The sequence below is a fragment of the Festucalex cinctus genome, chromosome 2 (assembly GCF_051991245.1).
Source record: "Festucalex cinctus isolate MCC-2025b chromosome 2, RoL_Fcin_1.0, whole genome shotgun sequence".
Lineage (NCBI taxonomy): Eukaryota > Metazoa > Chordata > Actinopteri > Syngnathiformes > Syngnathidae > Festucalex > Festucalex cinctus.
In genome coordinates this window covers 20725735-20750651 of record NC_135412.1, presented here as the reverse complement: position 1 = coordinate 20750651, position 24917 = coordinate 20725735, and the positions used below count along the sequence as shown (strand labels likewise).

General features: G+C 39.5%; 1 protein-coding gene across 3 annotated transcripts; it reads right to left on the bottom strand.

Moving 5' to 3' along the window:
- Positions 1 to 511: 511 nt before the first annotated feature.
- On the bottom strand, positions 512 to 22171 carry arhgef19 (Rho guanine nucleotide exchange factor (GEF) 19). Of its 3 annotated transcripts, XM_077513617.1 has the most exons (17): positions 22114 to 22171; positions 21897 to 22034; positions 14248 to 14944; positions 12686 to 13159; positions 12125 to 12257; positions 10734 to 10819; positions 10395 to 10651; positions 9268 to 9428; positions 9038 to 9190; positions 7100 to 7229; positions 6899 to 6973; positions 6743 to 6832; positions 5258 to 5421; positions 4099 to 4257; positions 3921 to 4000; positions 3454 to 3558; positions 512 to 1706 (listed from the first exon to the last, which is right to left on the bottom strand). In XM_077513617.1, the coding sequence occupies exons 3-17, from the start codon at positions 14921 to 14923 to the stop codon at positions 1552 to 1554; spliced, it is 2898 nt and encodes a 965-aa protein (XP_077369743.1). In that variant the 5' UTR covers positions 14924 to 14944; positions 21897 to 22034; positions 22114 to 22171; the 3' UTR covers positions 512 to 1551. The 3 variants fall into 3 exon arrangements, with proteins under 3 accessions (XP_077369743.1, XP_077369742.1, XP_077369744.1); XM_077513616.1 differs by having other exon boundaries at positions 21897 to 22131; XM_077513618.1 differs by having other exon boundaries at positions 12686 to 13132; positions 21897 to 22131.
- Positions 22172 to 24917: the final 2746 nt, after the last annotated feature.

Below are 24917 nucleotides of genomic sequence, written 5' to 3'. Positions count from 1 at the left end.
GTTCTTGTAATATTTATCCAACTAAAGACTTGAAACTAAGTGTATTTTCTCTCCTTGTATTTATCGTTAAATTTTTGCATTAATTTTCCATTTCACGTGAAATTCTAGCTAGTCAAGAACAATATATCTCTTCCACTCTCTTTTCCATAATATTGCTTAAGATACTTAAAGCAAAGAGTGAATCTGAACAAATGGAGCTACAAAGGTTTTAATCTGTTCTAACAAGTGTAAAGCCATACCGCTTTTTATAAAACCCCCTGCTGAAAACAGCCATGTGAGAATAGTGACCCCACGTGGACGAAAATGATACTACAACAACCTTGGGAAATACGATTGTTCTCCAATGTGACCATTGCTGGATGTTTTCGTGTTTTTTTCAGTTTGTACAGTAATTGTTATTTTCTAGTTATTTGGTGTCTTACCTACATTCCCAACTCTATTATAATATATGTATATTCTTAAAAAAAAATTGTATCCTGTTAATGTAATACTGCTCCAAGACAAGACGAAATAGAACAATTCCAATTTATTTCCTTGGGTTACAGTAGTGGGCAGAAATCCAGTCTCATACAATAAGTGTGGTTTGACGTGGGTGATCATAATTTCTGAACATAAATTATGTTCACATAAATTAGAATAAATGCATAAACTCTTTATATAAAGAGAAAAGCAGACAAAGAAGCATAAATATGTATTTAAGTTACAATAAAAAAAAAAGAAAAAAAGAATTGATAAAAATGTGAATTAAGCTTTTCAATAATAGTAAGAGTGGTCGGGAAAAGTGGCAGTGTTGATACTGTACATCTAATAAATGTCCAGTGAAATTTGGGGGAACAAAATCCCGGTAAAATAAAACATTTGGAGAAATGTGTGTTTTGACAGTTCAATTTGTACTTATTTGTTTCTTAACCTTTTACTGATGGTCCATTTCCTCTTATGTACAAATATAATAAAAAGAAAGGAAATTACATTTGAATCAGCTGTCAGTACAATATGACATTTAAAACATAGACGTTGCAAATCTGTTAGCTGCAGGTGTTATTTGCTTTTGTTGTTCTTTGGTAGCACAAATGAAGGAAAATATAAAAACTCAACAACCTTATTAAAATTTTGTGGAGGGAAGGCACGTGTGCTGTGCAGCAATCCGGGTCATTTGATGCATGGCTACACAAATCTTCACTTTACAGCACTACAGGACTTGGTTATGCAGAATGAGATAGTTTGTATGCTCTTCCGGTACTGTAGCATTATCGAAATAAAATGTTCTCTCTATTTACAAGACCACAACAAAGCAAAAAGAAATAAAATCTTTGGACATGCCCAGGTCACATTGTAATGTTACAGTACATGAATGAGTCAGCTACAAGTCTTTTTTTTTTTTTACTTCCACATCCATTTCCTCTACCACTCATCGTTAAGATTGATATATTAGTTCAGTTCAGATTTGTCTTTACAGTATTCAACAAGGGGAACATTCGAAATGTCCCCCATACGATATGGTCCTGGTACGGTAAACATTCATCACCCAAGAGGTTCCAGCAGCTTAATTGGCTAGTCTTCTCCTTGTAGTTTTTGTGTGACACATTTGATGCGAATATTTTCTCGCAGGTTGCGCAGACGGGCACTGCGACTGGCGATTTCCTCCACGTAGGGTTTGGGGAACCAGCCCCGTTCCCCGTCGGACAGCCGGATGCCTTCCACCCAACCTGGAAGAAGGTCAACCACGTTAACATCGAATGGAGGAGGTCATTAACTCATTTACGTACAAATACGTTCTATTTCAAATATTACCATGCTCCCAAAGACGTATTTATACGTTTTTTTGTTTTGTTTATTTATGCTAGAGTTTACAGAATGTTTTGATGCAGCCTCTGAACTGAAGAGAATGCTTGAATGCTAGTCATTACAAAAATGGCCAGCAGGTAGCAGCAGAGCAGAGGAGATCAACCAGGGCCATGTTGCAAAAAGCTCTTTTCCACACTGTTTTAAACAGATTTGTGAATTAATGATAAAACTTAGATATATATTCTAATGCAAAACAGAAACAGATAGAAATATACTTTTTTTTCCCTGATAAAAGAAGAGGCTCTAATCTTTCTTTTGTAGGTTCCATGTTTTTCTAGCAATAGAACACAATGTTCTATGGGCCTTGCAAAACAAAATCAGTCAAAATCCAGTAAAACAGCCGGGAGTGAAGGGGGTTGCGTCAGTGAAAATGGCTGCGAGTGAATGAGTTCACAGCGCCACCACAGCTTCATTTTGTACAGTTTGATCTCTTGCAAAGACAGTACACATTTTTATAGATGATTAATTTGTATCATAATAGACTGAATATTGACATCCACATTTTTCTGTCCTTTCATTGGTTCAGAGCTACTCGCGTGCAATTCCCATACAAGTACTTGAAGCCGGTGATGGAGCAAGAAAGGACGAGTGTCAAATATGAATGAAAACTTCATTTCAGTGTGGATTGAGTAAAGGCCACTGATCTGTATAAATTACTGGATAGCCGCTAGGCCAAGACTTTTGAACCCGCGAGGCCAGAACCATTCACACATTGTTACTCGCTTTTCCTTGTCAGCATCAGTTAATTTTTGCTTTATTTGGATCTTGTATGGGTATAGGTGCACTTCTGAACCCGCGAGGCCGCCATATTTTACTACTCCCAAGAAATGTTTCTCAACGTACGATCGTATACATTTACAGTATGGAAATTTGAGAACATTTGAGACAATACTGAGTAGAAACAGCATGATTTATGATGTTTTAAATTTGTTAAACATAAACAAGAGGACTTCACACAATTTACAACTTGCCTTATGCTTAATGATGTTTACAGGAGGAAAAACGTTTTTTTTTTTTTTTTTAAATTAAAGAATTATACCTGTAATTCAACAAAAGATGCCAAATCTAATATTGGGATCTAACAAACTGAGCGCTAAAAGAAAAAGGGGGTGCTCAAAGCAGCGCACATCGTCCACAAAACAGTGACCGCCCCACCAACCACTCCTCCCATCCCTGCCCAGATGAGCTGTATATGTCTAATCTGTATATATACAGTTTATACAGTGGTCTACTCGCAAGATGGGAGGAGTAAGATAGCCGCCCTGTGGCTTCAACGGCTTGCACGGGCGTGTATGGGCTATTGGCTATCCAGTCATAGATACAGATCATTGGTGAAGGCCTACATCTGAACTGCACCGTCTACCACTGGTTGTTCCAGTTTCCCTCTTCATAGCAGAAATTGTCCAAACCACGGCTCCTATCTGGAAAAACTCTACTTGGGTCACTTGTATCTCTGACCAAAAAAATGTACTCATTTAGTTTTGTTGAACACATGTGCCAAATAAAGTCGCCTACGGTTTGCTCTTTTACAGGAAAGTGTTCATATGATATCTGCAGTATTACATTCCTTAATATAGGGAGGTACGGTATTTCAAATAGTTCTCTCACCGTCGTTGGTGATGGTCTTGGCATGAAGAATGTCCGCCTTCTCCAGTGTTAACTCGTCATGTTCTTGTGCCTGATAGCTTCTAATGCACTGGACCTGAGATATGTCTGAAAAGAAAATGCTGGAATTAATTCACAACTACCCACCCAGCTATTTTGTAGGGCTGTGGTATGTATAAATATGTATATTTTATGTACAGAAAGTGCAGTTCACATGTTTACATGTCAATTTTTCATGAATCATGAAACGTTCAAGTGATAAAGCTACAGGTTTACTACTACTATAAAACCAAAACATTTAAATATAATATATTGGACAATGTTTATTGTAAAACAATAATTAATTACTCATGTTTCTTAATAGATACACGGGAAGCGAATCTTGGGGAAAAAAACACACATTAGATTGGAATTGCAATATTGAAGAAAAAAAATGCAATTAGATTATTTTTCAAAATCGTTAACCATACCATCATTCTCGCTGGCTTGCTCGATGTCTTCTAGAGGGTTGGATGGAAACATGGCTGCGATCCATCGCTGCTTCCCGCTCCTTTGTGTACACAAAATCACAACCCAATTTAGAGAGCACAGTTTTGATGCAAGTATCCGGTTATGCGCTTTATGTCCACGTATGTCTTCATTACGCACTCAGTATTTGATTTGAGCAGGATCTGATGTTTGAGCTGCTGTCCTTCACACAACTGAAGGTGGAAGATGAAGCCCGAGATTCCTTGCAGCTTCTGACTCAAATCCTTCACTTTGAGCTCTCCAATCTTGGCGTGGACAAACACCAAGAACTTCCAAGTGCTACAACACAACCACATACAGTTTGGATACAAATCAGAGAAGGTAGAAATTGTTGACTTTCTCTAAAGCTGTTTACTTGGAAGATTGCTTCTCTTTTTATATGATGAAAATAAAATCATCTGAGATTCATCTATTGTCAATTGTGCTTGTCCTCATTAGGCTCAATCAGAGGTGAGATAGAGCCCATTTCTTATTTACCCTGAACTGGTTGCCAGTCGATCGCAGGGCACATATAGACCAACGCTCACCCCACACCTGGACAATTTCAAAATGTAAATGAATTTAACTTGTATGTTTTTAGAATGTGGGAGAAAGGAAGAGTACCCGGAGAAAAACCCCAGACGCACAGGGAGACCATGTCTAATCTCTAGTCCACTCTGCTGCCTGAAAGTCGAATCAAACACGCAATTTTTAAAAAGTTATGTGAAATATATATATATATATATATATGGACCCATGATTAGGGGCTAATACATGATGCAAAAAAAAAAGAAAAAAAAAAGTCAGATTTGCATAAATAACAATGAACAGGTCTGCTCCGAACAAACTTTGAACACGAATGTGCTACGGAGGAAGCATCCTGGGCATTCGAGTTAGCTCGGCTCCCGAGTGAGTCGCGTTCAGGTACGCTCGGCTTTTTCTCCCAAGTGAGTCGCGTTCAGGTACGCTCGGCTTTTTTTCAGTTTGGTCGAGAGACGATTTTTTTTGGATGAGTTCTGAGACATAAAATTCTCGAATTTTCTCGTCGAAAACCAATTTGGTTGAGAACAGAAGCGTTCGAAAACCAAGGTTTGACTGTATTTGCAATTCTGACTGTGCCTCACCAGACATGAAACTCACCGCAGGTCACTGATGTATAATTGTTTTTTATTCCATTTTATTCCAGTCAGAGTTCATGTATCAAAAGTTGAAAAAAGATGATTCAGCTCATCTGGCCAAGGTCTTCCATAAGTCTTAACTTAGGAAAAAAACTGACATGAGGACACTGTTGGTGACCTACTCTTTCCTCCTGGACAGCAGTAGGCAGTCGTTGAACAGGTGCAAGTACACTGGCTTGGTGGGCAGCTTGAGTTTGGATCCTGAAATACTCATGGTCTGCGTGTCCACCTCCAGAAGTTCACCGTGCTTCACTAGCCAGCGAGACTGAGAAATCAGAGGAAAGATCTAGAAAGAAAGAAATTGTGTTACTTAGAGTCTCTATAAAGTAAAAATAAATATGTCTTGTATATGTGACACTCAACAGTGTTGTTATCAACTTGCCATATTTGAATGATTACAACAAAAATCACCAAGGAAATAATGGTGACAAAAAATCAAGCTTTTGTCTACACCACGCTCGGCTTAACTTAAATAAAAAACTGTTTAAAGTCAAATAAAGTAAAATAAATACTAATAAAATAAATCTAATTAAAGCCATATATGGCTGGACTATCTCTCACTAGGTCACCGCGACGAGAGGCGCTAGCCCCAATAGCTCACGAACAAACAGTAACTCCCCTCAACCGGCAGACCAGCTGTGAGCTCATCCAAGGTGTCACCTCCTCACTTGGGAATCGAAATCATGACACTGAGCTCTTCTGTAAATTATTGCATCAAGGGAAGATTCATTTTCAGGATGCAGACAGAGCTAGATAGCTAAATGTATGCTGTAGCCTGTAGGGATTGAAATAGGCCTGTTAATATTAACAAAGGAAATGGCAATTGTGCTGCATAACGACTGACGTGAGCAAAGGCGTTCAAGTTTTTATATAGTGAGGAGGGGGACTCATGTTGGATGCCCAAGTACATCACTAGGCACTATTTTAGCAACGCACAATAAAATGAGGAAAACTACAATGGTGAACAACAGTTTTAACGCTTTATCTGCACAATTCTGTAAGACATAATTTTTAATCTTTGCACGTTTTCAACAATTATCTTCAAAAATGTACAAAGTATTCACAAGCAAATCACTGAATTCACTTTATGGGATTTGAAAAAGATAATTACTATCACGTATCATATTGAATGCAAGACATTTTGAGCATTCTATTCCATGAGTACAATACGGTCATGTTTTTCCCCATTAAAACCCTGACGTATATGATCTGACACATACATTGCACGGATAATCCATTAGAGGGCAGTATCACCCAGCTGGTGGCTTTTCCAGCGACCTTGCAAGATCGAGATGCCTATACTTATTAAGAGTGGGAAATGTTCTTTCTGATTTTTGGAAATGATATGTTTGATATGTCTGTTTATTATTACATTTTTACAGTCATAATCATAAATGTACGGATTTAAAGCATTGTGACCGGATGTATCAAATATGACACAAATCAAAAGTCATATGTGGAAGATTGGGGGGAGGGGATTGTTTGATCAAAAGGACCAATAAACACTCTATATAGCAAGAATCAGAATTTTCTCTCATATATTTCATAGTTCAGGCTTTATAGGACTACAAAAAGACTATGGCAGTCAACAGACTTGTGTCAGTCACCTTGCCCTCGAAATGAATTTTCTTATTGAGGTGGATGAGTTCCTCCATCCTCTTCATGGACTGCACACTGGAGTTGCACTCTTTAATGATCTAAGACAAGACAGGAAGCAACCACAGTTAGGATTGTCCAGTCTTACTTTTGAGAATGATGAGTACCTTTTTGAGCTCATTGAAAGCCTTTGTTGCAGTGTCCTCATCTCTGGAACCTGGCATGGTCCTCTTTAAGATGTTCTGGAAGCATTTTGACATTCTTTTCAAAGTATCCCATCAAAATCTCATGCTGAAGAGTCCCAATCTTATTCGTCAACGTGTCAACGTAAAAAGTGTGTGCAGCGGGTTTTGAGTGTACACCGGTACCTCCACCAGCATTTTAAGCCGAGTGATCCTCTGGAATGGGAGGATTAGAAAGGAGGTCAGAGGCAGTCTCTGGCAGACGCTGTCCTCCTCCAGACGGGCCAAGGTGGCGGGAAAGCGAGCTTTCTCTTGCCTGACGACACAAGAGCGGAAACGTTCCAATTATTCTTGGGAAATACGATTTTAATCCTAAAGTATGAACACTTAAATAAAGCGCTGCACAACAAATGCACATCAGGGTGTAAAATGACCTACATTTTTTGCAAAGTGATTAAGTTAACTGACTGAGGTTTTGTTTTGACAAAAAAAAAAAAATATTCTGACCACAAATCTCAATACGTTTCCTTTTATACTTTACTGAACAAAAATATATTTCTACATCAATTTTACACACATGGGGTCAAAAATGACCCAATAGGCCAAGTGCTATTTTAAATTAAATTACTTTATACTATTAAGAACAATAAAGTATTATCACATATTCTATGATGAAATCAGATATATAAAATAAAAATTCACCTAGATCACTTTGTTGCCATGTTCCGCATCAAAGGCAACATTTTAGCACTTGAGAAATTCTTCGGCTCACTACAAGTTAAGTCATGCAGGTTTATATGAACGCAGAACACAAGCACTAGAAAATGCATTTAACACCACCAAGTCACAAAATTCAAGTTTTTGTTCTTGTCTTGTGTGTGTAATATCAGAAAAAAAAAAGTTATTTTGCAAAACTTGTGAAGTGAGAGTTAAAAAAAAAAATGTTTCTAAATAAGATAAATAATACGGAAGCGTATTGACACATTCACTTTGGAAAAAAAACAACTTGTTTTTCTGACAAATGTTTTGGGGAAGCTTTGTTTTTTTTCGAGTAATTTTTTTTGAATATTTTTTTCTGTCATTAAAAAAAATATTCCGAAGTTCACTCCAAGTGACCTGTTGCAGACCACTGACCTGTATATATAACTGGATAGCCGATAGCCCATACACACCAGTGAAAGCCATTGAAGTCACAGGGTGGCCATGGCCGGAGGCGGGGTGGCGTTTGTTTGTTTTCATTGTTAAAAAAAACAAAACCACCCCGCCTCCAGCCTTATACTAACTGCCTAAGAGCTGTATTTGTCTCATCTGTACGTATACCGTGTAGTTTATACATTAGTCTGCTTGCGACGTGGGAGTGACAAGATGGCCGCCCTGTGACTTCATTGGCTTGCACTGGCATGAATGGGCCCTCGGCTATCCAGGCATATATACAGGTCAGTGGACAGCAAGTCATTTGGAGTTCAGAGGTGTAAAAAAAAATAAAAATAAAAATTACTCTGAAAAACAGAAGTTGGTGCTGTTTTTTGGAATATATATTTTTTCCTGTTTTTTGGAATATTTTCTTTTCTGTTTTTCTGAATAATACCCCCCCCTTTTTCTGAGTGATTTTTTTTCTGTTTTTCTGAATAATTTTTACCCTGTTTGACAGAAAAAAATGTTCAGTAAAACAGAAAAAAATATTCAGAAAAACAGAAAAAAATATTCAGAAAAACAGAAAAAAAAATTACTCAAAAAAAAATAAAGCTTCCAAAAAAATAGTCAGAAAAACAGGAGTTGTTGTTTTTTTTTTTCAAGTGAATGCATTACGCTTCCGTAAAATAACACTATGATATAGTATAACATAGAACATAGTAGCAACATAACTAAATATATTGTTTAAAAAAAAAAAAAAATGTTGATTACGCTGCTCTTTTCTTCCGGATGTGTGCACCTTGGCCACCAGGTGGCAGTGTATTAAACACACACGAATAATACATGCATGGTGGCAGGCGGTCACAACTCTTTGGGTTTGGGTTTAGTTGAAACTTAAGAAATGTTGGTTCATCCAGTTATTTGTTTTAGACAATGACACAACAAGACAAAAATGTTATGCGTTCAGCAACAAGACAAAGCTCCACTCACAGGAGACGCTGATAGGTCTGCTCTTGGTAAGCCTGGTTGGTTACATAAGGTAAGTAGACCCGGCGCAGAGCCGGGGAGTGATCCAGAACGATGTCACATACGTCAAAACGCAGTATGTCTTCCTCCAACCTGCGCTCCAAGTCCTGAAGGAACCTGCCAGTAACGACCAGAGCTGGATACAACCTCACGACGAACATGTTTGAGGGCAGACGAGCGTGTCAGGACTTCACCTCTCACTGACATCTTTGACTTCAGGAAGCTTGGAGAACAGCCACTGCTTGTCCTGTGCTCCGAGACATTCGGAAAGCTCCTGTGACAGCATGAAGTGATCTACGGCGATGGTCAAACTTCGGATGTATGAGGCCTCGGATGTCACCAGCTCAAACTTGGCCTAAAGGCAAAGAGTAGTTATTTTTTATTTTATTTTTTTTTTTTTTTTTTTTTAAGTAAATAACCTCCTCTCTTTTTATTTATTTATTTATTTATTTTTAGAATGAGTTACTTTGCATATTATGTTCTATGTGGGGGTTATAGGTTTGTAATTTTAGTTAGTTTGTATTTGATTTTGCGTTTTGTTTTACAAATTTAGTTTTATTCGGTTAGTTTTTCTTAGTTTTAGTAATAAATGCTTAGTTTTAGTTTAGTTTAGTTTCAGTATTTGTTTTAGTTGAAAAAAATGTCTATTACTTGTGCGCAATATTTAAAAAACACCATGGGAACGATGTCATCTGAAGGTGCTTTTCTATTGGTTGCTGCCTGATGACGTCACTTCTTTGTGACATACTTTCAAACGTCCTTATTCTGGCGGTTAATATCGAAATACATCTACCATACTTAAAATCACATTTAAAATCATCCCCAAAGGCTCATGCATTAAATGAATTACTAAAGACTAAAACTAAGGACATTTTTGCTGTAATTAAAGTTAGTTTTTAGTTAATTTTGTAAACATAAAATGTAATTTCAGTTAGTTTTACTTTTTTTAAAATGCCAGCATGGGAATATCCTTGCGTGATTAATACCTAATATAATTGCATTGTTGGGGGGGGATAAAAATGTAAACACAAAAAGCATTGTAGTACAGTACTGCCAATAAGCGTTTTCCACAAAAAAACGAGATATTTACGAAAAAAAACAAACATATGTAATATATATATATATATATATATATATATATATATATATATATATATATATAATCTTGTATATGTAATCTTATATGTGTATAGTGAGAAAAAAAATCCACTAATATGAGTCACAGGGGTCTAGTCTACCATGTTTAGACTAGTGGTGAGGGCACATTTTCACAATTTTTCTGTCTTTAAGGCTCATTTGTGCAACACAAAATGAAACCAACCTCCTGTAATTTTCTCTGCTCATTGCTGAAGTTGTCCAGCTGACCACTCGAGCGTACATCCGGGATGTCCTGCCACAGGGCAAAAGCAGAACCCCGCGAGGAGCAAAAGGAGCCGGACGGAGATAGACTGGATGGAGACGGCGTCCCATCGGAATCCTCGTCCCTGAGGCCATCCTCCTCTGTGCCCGGCTCCTTGCCCTGCTGCCTTTGGATCTCTCTGTTAATGGCGACGTCGCTGTATTCTTGATACAGGATGGCTACAGGAAACATTGGAAACACTTTTGAAGTATTCACTTTGGAACCGATGGAGAAGAACAGTTGTGGAAGAAGTTAACTTACAACTCGGCAAGAACCTGGATAAGCGATTGGAGCAGGTGGCAACAGGCGACGTGCACAAGTCTTCCTCGATGGACCTCTTTCGCATTCTGTCGCCATCAATGTGAAATAATATCAGAAGAGTAAACCACTGCCTATTCATTAATCCTTTTTTTGTATTTTTTTTTTTTCCTGTGGAAACATTCTTTAGCTATTCTTTTTAATGTGACCTATTGTTGCCTGCATAGCAGTGGGGTTTTTGTAACACTTTAATTTTCACAAAAATCACTTTTTGTCATATTTGTTAAAAATGTCAATGTAGTACATGGTTAAAAGATCTGAAAAAAAAAATCAATGCCTTTAAGAGGTGGAGGGAACTTTGGTACTGCATTATAACCATGCTCTTAGGTTTATTATGGTGCCATTAACATCTTATCTTTGGTGACACAACAAAATTAAAACTCGGGCTGGGCGAAAGAAACGGTATACCGTAATCAATCTAAGGTTTTAATTTTGCCGAAGGTAGAGATTTTGACTCTGCCGTCATACTGCGGTAGCGCATGTTGATAACTAGGGGTGTTAAAAAAAAATCGATTCGGCGATATATCGCGATACTACATCGCGCGATTCTCGAATCGATTCAATAATAGGCAAAATCGATTTTTTTTTTTTTTTTTTTAGGATTCACACCTTGAGCATGGAAGAATGTTATATGAACGGAACATTAAGCCTCAATATTTTATTTTAATGCTGTTCAAACATGAAACAGATTACAACCTCTATAAGACTGAAATTTCAGATCAATAAATAATACATTTTCATATAAATCTTACACTCTACAAGCTTACTGATTAGTATTTTCTAAATTTGAATGAAAAAAAATCGCAACAATCGACTTATAAATTCGTACCGGGATTAATCGGTATCGAATCGAATCGTGACCTGTGAATCGTGATACGAATCGAATCGTCAGGTACGAGGCAATTCACACCCCTATTGATAACATCATCAACATGCACTATGTGATGATGTCATCAACATGCGCTACCGCAGTATGTTGATGATGTCATCTGCGGCCCGGCTTTGCGCACGCAATGGCGTCAAGCATCGAATCCACAGTGACAGAGTATGAGGACCCCTCATTGAGGAGTGTCAGCGCATGCGGTCATCGACCGGTCACTCATCAAATACGGGAAAGAAGACAAACGTTTGCCCTTCTACCAAACAGCAGATCTCAATTGTGCAAGCAACGGCAAAATATCCAATGCCACAGAAAAAACACATATGGGTGATTTTGTGAATTGCCAATTGCAACTAGGTGGAGGTTGACGTTATATTCAAATATGTTTTAGTAATAAGATTTATACATAATTCATACATTTGTAGACAGGTTGTGACCGTATGGAAATATTCACCCAAGTTTGCTGCTCCACCAATGCAATGGCACTCCATTGTCACTGCTAGGCTGTGGAGGTGCCTGTCCTACAGGACTGTCGGGAGCGCTCTCACTGTAGCCTCCCCAGCTGCGTTGCTTTGTGTTGGACTTATCTAGAAGAGGGTTGAACACAAATAGTGCATAGTGCATGTATCAAGATGCTTGCTACGAAAAGTGGGCATTCTGAACGTAGGCAGAGCCCAAGAAAAAATGATTTGGGGGAACATCTGTTTTTTCCAATATTATTGATCACTATATCATTCATTCATTCATACACCTACCATAAACGCATTGTCACACTAGAAATGCATATATATATATATATATATATATATATATATATATATATATATATTTTATCTCAAAAGGCAGCAGATTTAGCTTCAAGAGCAGAGTCGGGTTGATTTACTTTACATATCTCAATGAATTATTCTATTTTCTTATTTTATATATTATTTTTATTTGACTTGAGTTTTAATTGACAATTATTTGTTCAATTCACGTGACATGACATATCCTTGACAAGGTTACAATTACTCACGATCTGGGCTCAGACCACCAGAACTCTGTCTGTCCTTGGAGGCGACTCGAGCTGACAGTGACTTTCCCAGCTTCAAAGTGAAGGAATTTTTCCTTTGGGACAGCTGGAGTCTGGAAATCAGTTCTGAGGCCGAGAAGCGGCGCCGCTCGTGGTCGACTTGGCGACTGCGTGGCACACCTCCGGCCCCCATTGCCATCGTTGACGTGTCCTGGCTGTTTTCTCTCACGCCTGGTCGTGAGTCCTCCAGCATCGGCGGCCTTGCTACTGGTAGATGGAAAATACCATCCTGACTGAGGTTCTGCAGGTCTGGAGGGGCTTCTGTTGATGAAGGGCTGGTGTTGGTGTCTTGTGAGGATTGGTCTTCCTCCAGGAAAGACGAGAAGGTCACAGGGAAGAGGAAGTCAGCATCCAGGACGGGGCTGCTGAGAGACTCGTCACTGAGGCTGTCTGGAGAATAAACCTGCATCTTACGGCCTGTGGACAACAACGCAACTCATAACACGATGGACATCTGTGAAGACTTAAAGACCCAGTGTGGAGTCCTAAGCGCCATCCAGTGGTCAAAGAATAGCATTAGAAGTACACAGGAGCACTCACACTACGGTGGCTCAGAGACACCATATTTCGCAAGCCTGCCACCAATTCTTTAACCTTGGTCTTGCAAGATGAATTCTCGTGGTATTTGTGAGTTCACAAACCCCTGGAGAATACACCTTGTACTGCTCTCGCTGTTACCGCCGTTCCGAACAACAGGTGGTTCAGACCAATCACAGCGCGACATTGTGTTTGGGGGCGGGATATTCAACTGTGACGAAGCCAGCAAGCCGATGTCGGAGCTAACAAACAAACCTAACATGGACGAATGGACGCTGCAATTCTGTTCTCGCAGAATTACTCACCATTTCCTTGTCAAATGTTGAACAGCGAGGGGCGCTTCGTGCTTTTCTAGCTGGTAAGATGTCCGTGCATTTCCCCTCCTTCGGCAAGAATGAAGACGGAATTTCACCCATGGCCGTGATTGGTTAAAACAAACATGTAGAATGACGCATTGTCCAATCAGCTTGAATTATTGTACAGAATGTCCCGCCTTTTCCGACCAAATTACCTTGGAGAAGTACCAGATGGTTATTATGAAGAACTCACTTGAGTGAAGTGCGTATTTATCTGGCTATTTCCACGTCACCAATTCTCATTATACGTGAGTAAACGAGCATCTCTGCGAGTGACATCGACTTGGCAGCCGTTGTGAAGCCTGGCGAGTGACACCGAAAGACCAAAGAATTAGCCGGAGTAGCTAACAAGAGCGGCTAGCAGGAGTTAGTCGGAGCCATAGATTGGAGTGGCTAACAAGAGTGGCTAGCTAGTAAAAGCTTGCAAGAGCAAAGCAGAAAGTGACAAGCAACGGCCCTAAATCATGGGAAATCGTGGGAATCATGGGATTATTATATTTTTCATACTATTGACATACACAGTCGGATTTTAAAATGAATGAATTGTTAGTTCACCACTAGATGGCGCTAGGGATCACTGTATGTCCCTTTCAAGAAAGCGCACAGACTCACGGATGGACTTCTCCTTAAGCGAACCTTGCGATGTTCGCCTCTGTGGTTGGTAGGAGTCCAAGTTCTGAAACTCTGGACCCTCGGGTGGGGATGGAGAGCAAGGTATCTGAGAGTCCCAGGAGTCTCTGTTTGTGTAGTGTGAGGACAGCGGGAAGGCCAAAGGGAGACTCTGAGGTATGTGTTGGATACGATACACTGATGTGGCACTTTGTGCTGCGCCATCAGTCTGTTCCAGTGAAAGTGTCCTATGACCACTTGGATATTCGATGTCACCCGTACTAGTTTGACAAGAGTTTGAGGTTACTGGTTCACCCTCCTCGCTTGTTCCAAGGTAGCGTTTTGCCCAGTCAATCAGTTCACTCTGCGAGTGTTTAAAAGAGTCAAGGGGTGGGGCGTAGGTAGCACATCGTTGGTCACAAGGAAAGTGGTGTCCATTTACTTTCGCATTTGCTGGTGGCTGAAGATCAATGAAAGTCAAAGTCTCCTGCTGGCACACGGCCACGTGCTTGTGGTGACACGGGCGAGGGAGAGGCTCGTCGTCGTGGGGGCCTGAGATCAGAGCCGTCGACTTGCCCGGGCCAGGGAGCCACATGCTGGGGTCGCCGCCTCTGTAGTGCAAAGCGTGACGGTGGGGCTGGAAATCAGGAAAAGGAGCGAGTCCATAACCGGGAAGCATGGCTACTCAAACACACAGCATCTGATGGAGGGAGAAAGAAAATGCAGTGGTGAGAAGGATCTTGAAACAATCCAACAATGGACAGCAAAAACAATGAAATTCTGAAAACAGCATGGGCTCCAAAATTGAACCCTGCGGAACACCATAAAACAGTGGGGCGCAGTAGTACTCAGAGCAACCATGGCTAATACAAAAAGTTCTCTGCCAAAAAGAGACAAAGTTGTTGGTCTATCCAGATGCTCACATCCTTGCAACACTAGCATAAAGAATTCAAATGTGTTTGCCTGAGGCAACGCAGACAGGAAATGAGAATTCAACTTCCTCTTTGTGCAAGAGCATGTGTTGTCAATGTGCAGCTGTTGGAAAGCCACACCTGTTCTCATGAAGGCAGCCAGGACAGTCTGCCTTATCTCTCTCTGCCCCCACACCACCCCACCCACAACCTGCCACACACACACACACACACACACGGTAGGTAGGTAGTTAGCACAAATGGTTGTGTGTTCCCAGACAAAGGGTGTCTTTATGCGTGTTTGAGCCTGGCTGACACCTGAGAGTCTGTGGGAAGCGCTTACACTGATCCGCTCATATGGTGGCAGCCACTGGACCCGAGACACAAATTCGAGCCAAATGTCACAAGGTGATTGAGTGGCCAGCAAACATCACTTACAGTACATCATTCCAGTTAACAATTCAGTTTTTTTTTTTTAAAATGGATGTCATAAAGCCGTCTCAAAAATCCCGCAAAATGTATTAAATGACCTGATTGCACCTGTGCATTCCCCAAGCTCCAGGTATCAAATCACGCCACAAGAAATCAAATTCCCGAGTTGTGTCATTTTCTCTATCCTAGCACCAACCAGGTTGCTATTTGGGGCACTTTTTGCCCTGTAATTTCACCTGAGCTTGTAAACAGACACAAAAGCCTTCACAAAGCTATGTGCGGCATTGCCCCAGTTGAAAAAATGTACATCTGCGTTTTCTAGGTCAGGTTCTGAATTTTCAGAGGAATGTACAGTAGTTGATCTATTTCCTGCATTTTGAGGCGGTTATTATTATCCGATTTTAAACTGGACGAGCAAATTGCTGCTGCTGTCAAATCCAGCTTTTTTCATTTTAGGCAGCTGGCTAAGGTAAAAAATCTATCTTCACAGCACTTCAAAATGGTAATCCATGCCTTTGTTACATCTCGGCTGGATTACTGTAATGCACTTTATTTTGGAATCAGCCAGTCCTCCCTGTACCGTCTCCAGCTTGTCCAAAATGCTGCTGCTCGTCTTCCTTACTGGTGCCCGTAAGAGGGAACACAACACCTGTCCTGGCCTCTCTTCACTGGCTGCCCGTGAAATTTAGAGTCCATTTTAAGATTTTTATTTGTTTTTAAACCTTTAAATGGTCTTGCCCCCCTACGGCGCCTGCCGGGTGCCTCAGGTCAGCAGACCAGACGCAATTGGAGGTACCGAGGGCAAAGTGGAGGCTTAGAGGGGATCGAGCTTTTGCAGTTGCCGGTCCCTTTGGAACGACCTTCTACAAAATATTAGGCAATCTCCCTCTCCATCTGCGTCTTAAAACCCATCGGTATTCTTTGGCTTTTGGCGTACCATGAGACTTACCATTGTTTTTGGTGTTCTGTGGTATGTGCTGTATTTTGTGTTATGAATCTGCTGTTGATTCTATTTATTTATCTATTTATTGGACTGTTATTTTATTTATTTTACTGTTTTGAAAAATTGTAAATGGAAGTTGTTTTTTTTTAATATAGTGCTTCATACATCAGTGGTTGGCTGGTGCCATGCAGGGCGCTGCCTGGTCCACTGGAAGCAAATCGGGGTTCAGTGTCATGCTCATGGACACTTCGACATGGTCGCCAGGGATGAAGATCAAACCCACAACTTCACAGATGGGAGACAACCACATAAACCACTGAGCCAAGCCGTCCAGAAAAAGAAATTATTTTGGATAAACGCTGGCTGATAGATTGGATACAAAAAGTCTACACCCAGGTTCAAATACCAGTGTGATATTAAAAAAAAAAGAACAAGATAATTATATCAAAACAATTCCCATCATTAATGTGACCTACAATGAGTACAGTACAACTCAACTGAAAAGAGGGGAATTAAAAACAAGTGTTGCACAAGTGTTCACACCCTCTTAAAACTGGGATGTGGCTGTGTTCCGATGTTAAATGAGTCAGCACACAAATGCCACTATTTGAAGTTCAGATGTTCTAGTTGGCTTTTCCCGACATTTATCTGACTTTCTTTCTCGCAGAAAATACTTTGTGCTAACAATAATTTGAACTATACACAACTCCATCCACCTACTCAAGAAAACGGGGAAAAAAAAGAAAGAAAAAAAAAACGGCCCAATGCCACCATCATGCTTCAACCAGGCATTTGCGCAGGGGTGTGTAGACTTTTATTTTCACACTGAGGGCAATCAAATTTAAAGACTATATTTAACAATTTGAGCTGAGAGAAATTGAAATACATATGACAAGGAGCAGATTCTGTCTCTCATCACGGTTTCAACCCCAAGGATGCTATGTCAGTGGTCTTTATCATGGACGGAGCAGCCAGGACACAACAGAGTGGCTCGAGCCAGTCACAGTGGGGTGAGAGCTGCTGGTGCGGGTGCGTTGTGTGTGCATGTGACATCACAACAGTTCACTAATTGCATTGTCTGTGAGTGTGTGTGTGTTCCTTGTAGCATGCCAACAAAAACTGATGACAGCCTGAAAAAAAAAAAAAAAACGGCAGCCATTTCGCAAGTAAACGTCAAGAAAGCTAAGAAAGCCTGGACCTTTAAGGGAATTTTCACTGTGGGAATGCTTGAGCATTCCTACATATGTTATTGTGATTTTTATTCTCCAAACTTTTTTTTGTTGCGTAACAACTCCCACATAATACTTCCAATTTACATTGTTCAAATTTCAAATAGCTTCAAAAATTCACACCTCCCGGGGTATAGATTGTCTGATTCGACATTACTAACAGTATTTGCACAAATTAACATTTAATATCAACTTTTCCCCATTCATTTTCAATGGGACAGACATTGAACTTTTTCTAAGTACACTTTCCATGCCCACTTCCATACATATAACTTATCATCATTACCAGGTGTCTGATACTGCTCGGTGGCACAGTTGGTAAAGTGCATTGTCCAATAATTAGGTTATAATTTCAGAATTTATCTCTCAATTGGCTTCATAAGCATTCCACATTCATTCACATCTTAGCATTCCGCTATTAGCATTCAGCTTTCAGCATTCCCACGCAATTTCTCCAGAAATTGCACTTAGTCTAGTTATTGTTAGTATTTATTTCATTTTCAGTTTTTTTTTTTTTTTTTTAATTTATGTATTTTTTTTTAATGTTAGTTTTTAATAGTTTTAGCCCTCAATAGCTTTGATGTGAATTCACTTTTGGAGCATTATTTATTTTTATTTTTTTCCTTCCACTCTAACATGAACACTAGCACTTTAGACTCAGCCCTTATGTTACTTGGACAAGCTGGGACATGCTACGCTTTTCAAACGAGCAACACGCCGACCAAACTGACCGTCCATCAAGTATTGTCCCTCAAATAAACTGATTGGAGTAAAAAGCCTTGAAGAACACAAATACACTGACCTGCTTTGTTTGTGTGTGTGTGCTAGGGCCGAGCATTTTGCTGCAAATACTTTTTTTTTTTTTTTTTTGAATGCACAGGTGTGTGCAGCCATGGCCTCGGGCTTCTGAATTTGCACGCCCGCTGATTTAAGCGGCTGGCGTGTGCCAAATGTTCTCAGCCGTGCAGAAGAAACTAATAGCTTAAACGATTTTACTTATCTTTTTTATACATCAAAGCCATCAATCAAGGACATTTTTAGTGTCTTGCACACTAGGTGGTCCTTTTAATAGTCCAGCTTTCAAGTTCATGTCCAATTTCAAGGGCGTCGTCCTTGTCCTCCCCCAGCAGACGATAAGACCCTTGGATACTCTTAGACACTTTTCCACATTCCCAAGATGACTTGCACCCACATTCCTCGCAAATGGACAGCTAAGCCGATGCCGGAGACAGAGAAACGCAACGACGTACATGCACACAGGTTGCTATTATGGACGGCCATTTAGGTCACATGATCCAAAAACTCACACACAGTGTTTGAGTGACAGGCGTTCTACAAAGAGGCAGAAAAGGCGGAATGGGACTTTTGCCTCCAGATTTGTCAGCAATGGTGGGAAGTAATCAAGTACACATTTTTACTTTTTACCCGAAAGAATGATCTCATCTCTTTTTGAGCCATTAGAGCATATCGTTGACCGCGTACAAGTTCACCATAGAATTGGTCGCTGATTTATCAACTGTTTGACCTATTTTCTAGGTCACGCTGATTGTTTTCTAATTCACTCGCATTGACGCCCTGACCCCCACCGCTAGGGGCGCACTTCAGCGTGACGTCACACTAGAAGGGTCTATAAAGAAACATTGGCGGCCACAAATCACCCACACATACTAGCCAATCACAGGAAAGCTGTTTTCTGCCCTACCTGAACATGTGTCATGCTGTTTAATGACAACCAAGATAGTGTTTACTGTTAGCTGGAACACACAACAAATAAAATTACACACAGTGTATAGCATATTTGAATGCTATTTCGGTTCAGAAACACTGCCAGTGCTAATGCTAGCTAGCTATCAATGTAAAAGTCCATTGAGAGGCTAATGGAGAATTAGTATGGCGTTATGGGAGTGATATTTCGTCAAATAAATATTCACATGCAAACACTGGAGGAAAAAGTACTGAACAAGAGTACAACAATATTCAAAGGCATATATTCTTCTTAATCTGTGAACGAGTTATATTAATAAAGTTCAATCACAACTTTCTTGTTCTACTCTCCCTAAGAAGCTACATCACGCACACCATTCTAACTTATTTTTTGGTTGTTACATTTGGAATTCAATTTTTGTAGCAGAAAAAAAACAAGTTTTGAAATCAGTGAATAATCATCTTTCTTAATTGTGATTTCAATATCAATCAAAGTTATTGTGATTATAATTTTTCCACGATTTGATTTTGATGTACTTTTTGAGACACGTTGGTGGTGTGTAGTGAGATTTTTCTAATGTAAAACAAGTGATTTGGTTCAATAAAATTAGGGAAACACTGCAAAGGGTGATAATGCACGAACGCAAGATGCCTGCAGCCATAAGCTGACTACACTGAAAAATCATTATTCCAGAGACTAGACAAAGACGCGCTTGACATTACAGAACATTTAGTCATCATCAGCGTGGCAGACAGTCACCTCAGTTTCGCCTCTCATGGCAGACTGGAAATGAGTCAATGTGACCACTGTGTTAACTGTGCACCCAAACGTGTCCAATGTGTCTTCACAAGCCAATTTGTCTCTCCCTGAAGCTTGCAGGTGAGACGCTGGCTGAGGTCGTGTGTTGAATATCGTGTACAGTTTGTAACAAGCTCTCGTGCGGAACCAACATACCCCAGACATGCGCTTACCTGCCCCGCCGTGCAACACCCCCTCGGTGCACGGAAACCAACATCTTCTTCTCAACCAATATTATCATTAGCATTATTATGATCAGGGAAGCAAATGATCCCTGTACACTAGCTTGATGTTTAGTGACAGGGCTGTGCTAAAAGTCAACACGAGCTGTTGACAGAGCAAAACAGATTTAATTCATTTAGAGTGAATAGGCGCAAGTTATGTCAATGCAGAATCTTAGAAATACTTAAAATGGACAGTACAAGTACAGCTATGCTTGTGATAAAAAATGTAGTTTATATCCTCTTGATATTCCCCAATCTTTGTGAAGTAACTGGAATACTACAAAAGAAATTTTTGAAAAACAAAAAGTTTCTATTTTTAAGCTATGATGTGTCCACTAAAGAGGACATTTTTTAAAACTTAGATGCTCGGCTCAAATACAGTTAATATAATTCAAATAACATTTTAATGTGTTCTTAAGAGTCTTATAGAAAACATGATAACATTTAAAGCCTAAATTTCTTCAATAAAAAGTGTTGTACACTTACTTTTCCTCTTGCCTGAAAAGCAATTTTCTTTTATGATAAAATCAAAGGTAGCAAAGCCCCACCCCTACAAATTTGGTATCATTGGAAAGCTCTGAATGCCTCTATAGAGCACAAAAGGAGTTAATTCAATCGTATGCACAGGGTGGGAGATATTATTCAGGTGTAAAAAGGTCCACTACAGAGGACAAATTTGAATTGCTGGTAGTCAGGAGGATAAGGGGAGGTCTGACAAAATAAAATGTTTGCACTGCGCATAACGTAAACGTGGCTCAACATTTTTGAAATTTTGTTAATCAACAGTACATTTGCAAAAGCAATACACAATTCAAAATTAATTTTCCTTCATTCTATGAGGTATGTATATGTACATTAATAATAATAATAATAATAATAATGACACACCCTGTGCGCTGCCATTTTAGACAGTTTTGACCAGTAAAAACAAAACCAAAAACAAAAAACAAAAAAAGTAGCGGCGGTCCTGAGGTGTGTTAACTTTAATGACAAGATAAAGTCAACCGAAATTTGAACACGATAACAACAAGCCAGTTAAATCTACTTAACCGTGGATAAATGAATAACCAAGTTTTGAACAACTGGGCACTGTTTGAGTTCACTGCCACCATACAGCTCTCTTATCTCAAATTTTTGCTTGTAAGTCAAAGTGAAAAACTGTCATCAAACTATCACCATTGTACTTGACACGCAGCCATATTTGCTAGAACAGCAACTCGTAATGATGAGCCAAAATCTTTGTACAACTATCAAGCATTCTCATTGTTGAATTCCAACACTCAGAGACAGAGAATGGGAATGCTTGTCTGTCTCCATACGTGACCTGTGATTGACCTGCAACCAATCTGAGGTTCCAGTTGGGATAGACTCCCACATACATCGTACATGTATTCATTTAATATTAAATACCTGAAGGCTGCGAGCAGCCCAGCACGGCCGCCGGCCATCTGCAACAGCGTGAAAGTGCTGTAAGCCGTCGAAGGCTCAGGCCGAGGACCTCCGTTGTCCATTGCTGCCTTGTCTTCCTCCTGTCCTCCCACCTGCTTTCTTTTGGAGAAAAAAATTTCTTCAACTCCTTTTGCTTGCTCGAGAAACAAAACAAAACAAAAAAAGATTAGAGACTTACAATGCAGCTCTCCTGACTGCGTCTATCTGTCTTCTGACTCCTTTTCCCTCCCTTCCTCCGTCTGTCCCTCCCTCTCTCTCGCTTTCTGCTACTGTTGGCTTCTTACTTGCTCTTATTTTCTCTCACATTGTCCTCCTCCCTCGCTCGCCTTCCCTCTAACTTGAAATGGTCTCGCTTTCAGCTGAGCACCTGCCCGTGGAGGGAGTGACAGTGAAGAAAAAAAACTCAGAGTGAGGTGACCTTAGTGACCCCTCCAAACTGTTGTGTGGTTGACAAGTTCACATTTGACTTAAGAGTCCTGTAATTTGTGTTGCATTCATTTGCTGTTTTTTCCCTTGTCGCCGCGTCTATAAATAGTGTCATGTGCCCCAAAAAAATTGTTGAAAGCACACTTCTGCAGAGAAGCTAATTCTCCTTGTGCACTTTGACAATGAGAGCGCCACTGCCACCTACTGTATAGGATGTGTAACTGCATTTTATTCTAGTACGGCAACAACAACAACAAAAAGTTGCCTATGCACACCCCCTGGCATCACACCACACTCACCCAGGGGGCTCACCCCGATTTGAGTGTTTAATATACAATGTGCAAAAAAATATTTACCAATATTATTTTATATTGATACTAAAGTGGAACCCCCACACACTTGGGGGTAGGCACCAGCAGAGCACCTATTCACAGATTCATTTTTACCAATATTTCATTTTTTACTGACCCACTTTTTTTTTTTTTTTTTTTTTGAAAAGGCTAACTGTTGGTTTATTAGTTTTGTCAAGAATTTTGGGGTTTTAAAAATAATCTATATTTGGTATTTTTGTTATGCATTTACAGTTGGGATGTAACAATATCCAAATATCACGATACAATATCACGATACGATAATTATCACGATATTGTGGGGAGGTTGGCGATATTTAAAAAAGATCACAATGTTGTAAAAAAAAAAAAAAAAAAAGAGCTCCTACTAAAAAAAAAAAAAAAGCACAATATTGTCCTTTTGTACATAACAGCAATACATATAAACAACCTCCAATCTCTAATAACACTTAATATTGATGCACTTACTCACCTAATGCAAGCACACAGAGTTCCTCCATTGACTCGCTTCACAAGCATATTGCGATCCCCTTCATCTGACAATCAGTGATTTTAAACATAGAAGGGCTAAAACATCCACAATGAAAATTAAACCGCACTAAAAATATAGCCACCAGATGGTGCTAGAAGTGCACAAATAGAAATCAACCTGACTTTTTTTTTTTAACAGATGTGTGGCTTTTCAATATCATGAACATGACGACGATGATATTGTGGCAGTTTTAATATCACGATATCACGATATTGCCATTATCGTCACATCCCTAATTTACAGTATAATGCACAGCAGTTATTTTGGATTTTCGCTATTTGTGCAGGTTGATCCACTTTATTCCAGTATTGATGTTCAAATTAATAACACAAATTGACATGTGCAATAAATAAATAAATAAATAAATTCTATGTAACATCAGGAGCACTGTTCAAATATTTTGGAGCATCGTCCGTCACTAAGATTAAGTGCAGACATTTACCTCCACAGTTCCTTTTTTTTTTTTTTTTTTCATTCATGCAATGCAAGGTTTATTTCTTTTCCCTTAATTTCAAAACACACTTTGCTATATTTGTAATATTCTTGTTTATAACTCAACTGTGGAAGTAGTCTAAATTTTATGTCGCTTACAGCGTTTTTCACACAAGAAAAATACTAGCTTTTCTTGTTTTGTGTTGATTCAAATTGTTCTATGTACTCACTGAAGGCAAGATGTACTATGCAATTTAATTTTCATGATCTGAAGGCAAATCATAAACATGTTAAAACATAGCAGAAAAGAGGCTAATGCATACTTGAGTGACATTATTTCAGTACCTCGCACTTGGCTGTAATTCCTCAGTTCGTTGACATAACAGGAGAAGCCCCTCGGAGGTACTAGTGGGAAACGTAAATGACAATGCCCTCTGTTGGTCCAAGTGAAGATAACAGAAAAATGTCATAAAATGTACAATGAAAAGATGGTTCAGCCTATTTATTGCTACTCCCAATTGTCTAAATAACTAAATAAAGAGAACAACACTTTATATGTTTATTTTAATGTTAAAACATGCGAAACCCAGATATGAGCTAACCATAGCATCTAGCTATATAGAATCTGTGGCGCTGTTCTAAACTTAAGCAACAAATAATTGGACACAATCAGTGCAGCACATTTGCATGTAGACAAATAATTTCACAATACTTACGGGTTTCTAAAATATCATCGGCGAAAAAAGACAAATGCCACTGCTGAAAAGTTGCGGGGTCTACTCTGATTCCATGTACTGTATTATACCCATCAATCCACAGAACCGCTTATCCTCACAAGGGTTACAGGTGCGCCGACTTTGGGCAAGTGGCACAGTACGCCCTGAACTGATTTCCACTTTCGAGCCAGTTGCAGGGCACAAATAGACAAATAACAATTTACACTCACTTTCACGCCTACGGACAATTGATATCCGTATGTCTGTTACACTGCCCCCGTGTGGCCAAAGTGGACGCATTAGGAGCCCATTAAATGGAAGCACAAAGTGTTACAAAAACAGATTTTTTGATTATTTTTTTTTTTACATTCTATTTCGTGTCACTATCTGTTTCTATTGTGATATGTGGTTTTATTCTGCATCAAGCACAGCACTGTGATGCAACATTCATTTAAACTAGACTAAGTGCAATTTCTGGAGAAATTGTGTGGGAATGCTGAAAGCTGAATGCTAAGATTTGAATGTT

What these genes read in the sequence shown, in the direction of transcription:
- arhgef19 (XM_077513617.1), bottom strand. Translation starts at nt 14,923, where the DNA reads ATGCTTCCCGGTTATGGACTCGCTCCTTTTCCTGATTTCCAGCCCCAC. An exon ending in GCTTAAGGAGAAGTCCATCC is followed by an intron (nt 13,160 to 14,247) that starts GTGAGTCTGTGC and finishes TGTTGTCCACAG; the next exon opens with GCCGTAAGATGCAGGTTTAT. An exon ending in GCAAGCCAGCGAGAATGATG is followed by an intron (nt 3,559 to 3,920) that starts GTATGGTTAACG and finishes TTTTCTTTTCAG; the next exon opens with ACATATCTCAGGTCCAGTGC.